This window comes from Sinocyclocheilus anshuiensis, unplaced genomic scaffold (genome assembly GCF_001515605.1).
Source record: "Sinocyclocheilus anshuiensis isolate Anshui unplaced genomic scaffold, SAMN03320099.WGS_v1.1 scaffold1683, whole genome shotgun sequence".
NCBI classification, from domain to species: domain Eukaryota; kingdom Metazoa; phylum Chordata; class Actinopteri; order Cypriniformes; family Cyprinidae; genus Sinocyclocheilus; species Sinocyclocheilus anshuiensis.
This window is the reverse complement of record NW_015548387.1, coordinates 209761-217344: the sequence shown is the minus strand read 5'-3', so window position 1 is coordinate 217344 and position 7584 is coordinate 209761. Positions and strand designations below refer to the sequence as shown.

Below are 7584 nucleotides of genomic sequence, written 5' to 3'. Positions count from 1 at the left end.
GTCAATATGTGTATATATACAACTTCACCAGCGTTTAAAGGGATAGTTCACCCGAAAATGAAAATTCTGTCATTATTTGCTCACCCTCAAGTTGTTCCAAACCTGTATGAATTACTTTGTTTCTGTTGAACGCAAAAAAAAAAAAAAAAAAAGTTGCTGACTGGTGCACAAGTTATGGTCTGATGTTCAGAGTATTTCAAACAGAGTATGGTTTCTGAAAAGAGATTGACTACTATATTAATTATAAGGTCTAAATTAGTGGTCGACCAATATGGGGTTTTCATTGTCTTATACTAATCATGTACACGCGCATATGATACAGGTTCATTAAAAAAAAAATTATTTTATAATTTTTTTTTTTTACATTTAAAATCCGTATAAGCCTCAATACCAAGGAGGTCTAGCTTATATCTTGGTCTATCAAATATTTAAAATGATAAATATTTAATCTTGATAGTCACTGATGCTAAGAGAGACCTCGCTGTACTGTATATAGGCATAGGCATAATTTTGTATACCTGCATGACAACAAATCTCCAACAAATCAATAGAAATTGAAGACACATTCCTGGGAAATCAAGCTTGAAAACTGTTAACAACGTATGTAAGTAACTGTATGCAAGGGTAAAAAAGCACAAGTTAATTTATATTTCATAGGCCTGTAATTGTAACAAAATAAGCAGAATACAAAGTCTGAGCAAATACTTACATTCTCGTGCAGCTGTTTCAGAGTGCCTCACTGAAGGAGAAAAGGCAAAAGGTGATACAATTAAAATTAAAATTTCGAAGAAGAGGTAGAGACGTTCAGATATGAAGGGAGAGACTGAGATGCAAGGCTGAAGCGGACCGACGCTGAAGCAGGACCCCCGCGCGAGTCATCAGTGCCGCAGTGAGAGCGCTCGCGTAGAAATGTTCCGTTTCGCCTTGAGGGAACTCCAGGAACGGATTTTTAGGGTGACCAGTTTGCTCTCTAAAACTTAAAAAAAGAACGTGAATGAGAGAAGCTTTAAACATACAGAGAGCAGCGTTGGATCGCGTCGCTGCGCTGTTCTTCGGTGGTGTTGGTTTGTAGGTTACTGTAGCAGATGTGCGCGCTGCGTCGCTGCTGTAGCTGAACTCGTGAGGATGAGGATGATGATGACGCGCAGCATGTTTCCACAGCCCCATCCTCTCTCTCTCTCTCTCTCTCTCTCTGTACTGCGGTACATCAGTGAATTCAGAGTGCTGAGTCGGCTTGTTCTCTCTTAAGCCACTTTTCTTCTCTGTGAGAACTGGTTTCTCCACACTCCCCGCATGCTATTTTCCTCATGACCTGCAGTCTATCAAAACATCAGGACAGATTTCTGACCGCATCAACGCACTTAACCCATTTTGGGTTACTGTATTTAAAGAAAAATGCTGCATGCTATTTATAACATGATAATGATCTGTTAGCTATAGACAGAATGCAGCACCAAATCTTGTTTTTACACAACAGTAATTTGTGAAATGGGAAATGTGAAGAAACCCAGAACAAAATCAGCGCCCATTTAATCGTGTTTTAGTCCAATTTAGAATGGATCTGTATTTTGAGAGTAGTGATATATAAAGAGTGATATTTATTCATTTAGAGGGTCTGTCACACAGCTTCAGTGATGTTTAACCCTCATAACGCATCCGGGTCCGTTTTGACCTGGGAGAGGTATATAAACATTTCTAAAAACTGCATAGTTTTTAGTAGTGGATAGAAATTGAGGCCCTCAAAACATTCTTTTTTTTTTTCAGATTTTTTTTTAAAGAGATATAACCATTTAAAAAATGTTGTGGACCCGGGTATGTATAGAGTACCATTAGGTGTCAAAAATACTTTTTGTTAAATTATCAAGTTAAATTAGAGTTAAAAAAAAAACCTCTTGTATAATATGTTTAGCATTTTACCCATATCTCACAATTTGGTACTGAAGTTTGCTGTTTTTTTCATCTGAAAGTTTACATTTAGTCATTTAGCAGACGCTTTTATCCAAAGCAACTTACAAATGAGGACAATAAAAGCAATCAAACGGTGTGTGTACTGTGTCAAGTCTTGGTTAGCCTTACGCAGTACACATAGCAAGGTTTTTTTTTTAAATAATAAATAAAAAGAATAGGGAATGCTTGTGTTAGAGGGTCTTTTTTTTTTTTTTTTTTAAAGACGACAAGTATATAGAATAGAAATAGAATAGAGATTGCTAGAGTTAGAGGGTCAAGATGGAAGAGATGTGTTTTTAGCTGTTTCTTGAAAGGACTCAGGACTCAGCTGCTCGGATCGAGTTGGGCAGGTCATTCCACCATTCAAGTCATTCAGTTTATGCAGGTAAAATTTATTTATTTTGTTTAAAAACTTTTCATAGTAATATTTATGTTGTTTTGATTAGAATTAAATAATTAGCATTGAAAAATTTGGGCTGTTTTTGAGCAATCATGAGTTATAAAGTCAAAGGAATTTTATAATTTTTAACAACTTTAGAAATGAATAGTTTTATGCATTCATTTAATAATTTCTCTTTTGTTTTTTAATCAAAACGGGGTAAATGCAGTACAAACATATAATAACATGGTACTCTTCAGATTCCCTTAACCATAACAAAGCCCTTTATTATAAAAGGAACTGAAAATAGTGATACAAAATCGACAAAGAAAGAAATCCAAAAACCACAAGGGAAACTATAGTTGGTTGGCATGAAATAACTAGCAAATAAACACTGAAGTGAGCACTACTATGTGAAGTACTTTTCTCTGACATTATTTTCTGCTTCACCAAATATGTTCAGATCAGATGTTACTTAGATGATACTTAAAAGGAACAAATGAAGATGCTCATTCACCATTATATGTAAGAAGTATTTTTTTGGATATTCTTTTCTTTCAGTAGAGTTTGTTGTTAGTCTGTTCTGTTGTTCCTCTCTCTAACATTTGTTAAGAAAACTCATTAACTCAAGTTATTCTTGCTGTTTTTTTTTTAATCATATATGAATTCTGTGTTCATTTCTATCCATAATCCAGTAGGAAACCTTTCATCAGTTGTATTTGCCCTTGTCCTCTGTCAGTCCAGACACATCTTATTCCTCTATTTCTTCTCATCATCTTTCTTGCCCTCTGGTGGTTTTGTTCTGTTCTGGGAAGCCAGAGAGCCCATGGCATTACGGATGGCTTCATTGTTGGGGTCGACACCTGGAAGGTTCTCCAGCACACTCTGCAAAAACTCTGGATCCTGCATCACATCATAATCCTCCTCATCCTCCTACAAAACACACAAAGAGTTTCAACTGGGATGTTTCATGCACTTGTCCTGGGCATAGTTGTATGTGATTATAAACTTACCTCTTGACAAATTAAAGGCAGTAACTAATATATATGTTACAAATTAAATGCATAAATTTAGCAGCTCAGTATAGATTATCCACTTCCTCAGATGCATTATTAGCAGTTCCAAATTTAATCAGTTTAGCTCCAGGTTTTTATTGGAAAAACATAAATATCTCACTGGCTACAAGGTCAACTTCAAGAACACAACTGGCAAAAATATGAATCCTCCATAGAGCGCAACAGTGACTGTCAACTTTTCTGTGGCTTGGGTTCCAGAAGTATTTTTCCCATTCATCTTTTTCCATAGGTTTTATGAAAAAAAAAGTCTTTGTTCAAGACCAAACCAACCAGCTACGAGGTGAATCACAACATTATAAACGTTCATTTGAAGCAAAAAAGTGTTTGAAAATCAGACAAAAGTACAAGACTGTGTATTTAACTGAGTGTACTTAACTAGTTAATGAGGAAAAAAAAAGGCAAATATATAGACATACAGATGTGTGTGTGTGTGTGTGTATTAGGGCTGTGCGATATTGAAGAAAAATGCGATATGCGATAACTCATTAAATAATGCGATATTCGATATGCGATACGATAATGCTTAAAGTGCCACATGCTCAAATGAAACAGTTTTACTCAGCTGTTGCTGAGTCAGTTCTGTGAACTTCTATAACTATCTTGTGTCATATATATATATGGTTATTTGTATGTATGTATGTACCAAGAGCTCCTGTAAAACCACAACAAATTCCTTGTGTTTGCGCACACTTAAGTGGTGAATAAAGCTCATTCTGATTCTAATAAGAAAGCACCCCTACAACAACTTCTGAAAGTGAACGGTATGTTTTACCCGAGCATTACATAAAAATGTCATTTTAACATTAGTGTAATCATTTTAACATGAGTTTAGGAACTGAATAATAAAAAGGAAAAATAAAACACTGCTTAGTATTTCCTCTTTGAATTCAATATGCACGGATTCTTATTTAAGCTACAAAAGTTATTTAGGTAAGAGCAGTGAGTGATTTTCTCTGTCTTTTGTTCATGGCCCCAAATATTGCAAGCTGTAGCGATATGCATATTGCGATATGTACATTTGCGATATTTCGATATATTGCACAGCCCTAGTGTGTATGTATTTATATTAAAATGTATATTACATTTATTAGCATAGGGATATTATTTAATACAGAAGTTGAAATAATGAGGACAGATGGATTCAACAGAAGCATGTACCATCGATTAACAACCTCATATCTCACAGTAGGTCTGTCTTATTTGTACATAAGTTATCGTGAAAATTCATTTCCCCTATGGAGAAAAGGAATTAGATTTTTTTTTTCTTATGTGCAGTTATAGTATGGCAAGATCAAAGCGGCTCTCATACAGCGCTTCATTTAGACAGAACCAAAGACGAAAACATAACTTTCCTAAAACTGCCTTGCAATCACTGGTATTTTCTTCAGTAGATGCAAATCTAAATCAGCATTTCTGTTTTGTGTGGTTTTGGCTGGCTGTATGAAGTTTCGCAATAGCTTCTGAATAATGGGTATGAAGAATATGTCGCTGCTTTTGATTATTCTCACAACATGACTGTGCTCAAAATTCTGATCTCCTCTCTAAAAGCAAAGCAGACATGGTTTGAGGAAGAGAGCTGGGAAACACACCTTAGGAGCTTCACTGTCTGCTGCTGCACCTGTGTCCACATCCATGGCCTCTGAACCGCCAAACTCTGTGCACAGTTTTTAAGAGTAAGAGTATTTAGTTTTAAGAGTATTAAGAGAATGAAGAATAAAGCCTCGTGCACACCGGGACAATTATCGCACGCGCTTATCGTCAGCGTTTTTCGATGTGTCTTGTGTGCTCATACCCAAGCGATTTTCACTGGCGATGAGCCGAGTGAACATGCAAATTCACTCCCTGACATTAGATGGCGCTTAATGAAAAACAGAAATACCCCGGTACACATCGAATCCTGTTTGTTCTGCAATTCCTCTCCATAACAACTCCCTCTTATCGAGATTTTTGTAGGACTTCGCTGTCGCGTTTGTCATAAAGATATTTGTGTTCAGACACCAATGAGACCAGTAGCTCTACATTCATCTTGCCTCTTGCATCACACTCACATTGGTGCACTTTGTTTAGTTACGAGGCATTAAACGTCGGCAATAATCGCGTGCGATAATCGTCCCGGTGTGCACAAGCCTTTAGAATTTATGAAGAGTACAGAGACTGACCGCCTCCTTGCATGGACATCTGTAGGGCGTATGCGATCTGTTCATCCTCTGTCATGCGGCTGAAATCAGGCAGAGCAGGAGCTGTCGACATCTTCAGCAGGGCATTTTCAGACTCTAACAAAAGCACAGAAGACATCTGGTCATATTAAACACATACTTCCCATGAAACAAACTTTTATTTTTATATACAAAAGGTTTCACTCTGCAATCTAGAGCATGGAGAAACTTCCCTTATACACAACTCAAGTTCTTTATTTGCAAACAAAATATGAATATTATTTAATTAGTTAATTATTACAATGGCATGAACAACAACATCTCTCTTACTTCTGACCCATCTGACCACTGTTTAGGGACATGTATACATACATATTTTCATAATCGTCATAGTTTGCCTGAATTGTGTGAATTTAAAATGCAACTTTTCAGAGGTGGGTTTACCAAACTTTACCAAACTTTTGAACGGTAGTGTATATCAATCCACAACCCCTCCCCTCCCTCCCAGCAGCACCTTTAAGGAACCCCTAGATTAGGTGTCAAGAAACCTAATGTGGTCTTCAATAATCATCCAAAACTCTCACCATCTACAGTGGGTGATGAGACTCCAGCCTCTGCAGCTGAAGCCACTGCTGCCCGGCGAGCTTCCTCCTCCTGCCTCTGTCGCTGCTCCTCCATCGACACACGCAGAGCCTGGGAAAACAGAGACATTTATAATGTGGAAAATCTCTAGCCAAGAAGTTGGTCCCATAAAATCTGTGTGCTTCTCACCAGAGCGAGCTCAGGGTCTGCGCTGGGATCAACTCCAAACTCAAAGTCACTGGCACCCAGGCCCATAATGGTGCCACCCTCACCAGCCATGACAGGAGAGGACAGAAGAGCATCTGCCAGGCTCGGGCCAGGAGGCACTGTTACCAGGTGAGAGCCTACGCCCTCTTTTCCATTTAGGGTGTTCACAAACATGGTCAGCTTATCCGTGTTGACCTCCTGCAACGCAAAAGCGTAAAAACTAAATGGTGCAGATAGTAAAATGACATGAAAGATGAGAAGCACATTCTGGAGGAGTGTGATAAACTACATTCCCTTAGAATAATGTGTTTACCTCTTCTCCAAAGTTAATGATGTCAACACTGACTTTTTCCTTCTTCAAACGTTTTGCCATCTTCACCAACTGAGTGAGACAGGTCGGAGACACAAATGAGCAGGTGAATAACATTGCATTGGCCTTTGTAAATACAGACTCATATGGTGCAACTTTTACACCAAGATACATGAAGAAAAAAGAACTCACATCTTTCTCCTGGTCCTCCACAGGGCTTCCCACAAAGGCAATGATCCTCATCTTATGGTTCTTTCCCTGTCTGTGTTTCAGTGCCAGCTGTGAAACAGAAGGAGCAGAGACAATCTTAAACATGAATGGTGTTTAAGATTGCAAAACTAACATGCAAAAGTTTGGGGATTTTAAAAAGAGGAAGAAATGAATTAAATATTAAATTAATCAAAAGTGACAGTGAAAGATGAAACAATTTGTATATATATATATATATATATATATACACAGTGGGTATAGAAAAGAATCACCCCCCTTTAAAATAATCACATTTTGTTGCTTTGCAGCCTGAAATGAAGACGGACACAGTTTTTGTTTTATCCAGCTGTATTTACTCAGTGCAACTTATACCATCCAAGTGAAAGATATAACACCAACATGTCAGGGAAGAGAAAAAACAAAACAAAAAAAAAAACAATCACTTTGTTGGAAAAAGGATCACCCCCTCATAAAATGACTTGTAAACTCAAACAGGTGTAGCTAATCACCTTCTCAATGGCACACAAAGCCATTTGACTTTCAACTGTGATCAGCTGTGGTCATTTTGATTAGCTCATGAAATTTAGCATGAAAAGAGCTTTCCTGGAGCCTTTCAGTCCTTGGTAGTGCAACTGAAGCAAACAATCAACTTTGGGTGGCAAGGCACTGTCAAAAGATCTCCGGGATAAAGTTGTGGACAGGCACAAGTCAGGAGAT

The 7584-nt window shown here is 37.6% G+C and overlaps 2 protein-coding genes across 2 annotated transcripts in view; both read right to left on the bottom strand.

Annotated features, from left to right (window-relative positions):
• The window catches only part of LOC107656704 (vesicle-associated membrane protein 2-like), a 3881-nt gene extending 3005 nt beyond the window's left edge, over positions 1-876 (bottom strand). The window contains exon 1 of the mRNA XM_016444645.1: positions 710-876. Coding sequence (XP_016300131.1) covers positions 710-711 — 2 coding nt within the window. The 5' untranslated portion in view covers positions 712-876. The remainder of the gene's footprint in view (positions 1-709) is intronic.
• A 2103-nt stretch (positions 877-2979) lies between these two features.
• LOC107656709 (26S proteasome non-ATPase regulatory subunit 4-like) overlaps positions 2980-7584 on the bottom strand; it is a 7532-nt gene continuing 2927 nt past the window's right edge. Inside the window, exons 4-10 of the mRNA XM_016444647.1 lie at positions 6850-6936; positions 6661-6729; positions 6330-6545; positions 6143-6251; positions 5562-5675; positions 4992-5056; positions 2980-3259 (exon numbers count right to left, since the gene is read on the bottom strand). Of these exons, the coding sequence (XP_016300133.1) occupies positions 3086-3259; positions 4992-5056; positions 5562-5675; positions 6143-6251; positions 6330-6545; positions 6661-6729; positions 6850-6936 (834 nt within the window). The 3' untranslated portion in view covers positions 2980-3085. The remainder of the gene's footprint in view (positions 3260-4991; positions 5057-5561; positions 5676-6142; positions 6252-6329; positions 6546-6660; positions 6730-6849; positions 6937-7584) is intronic.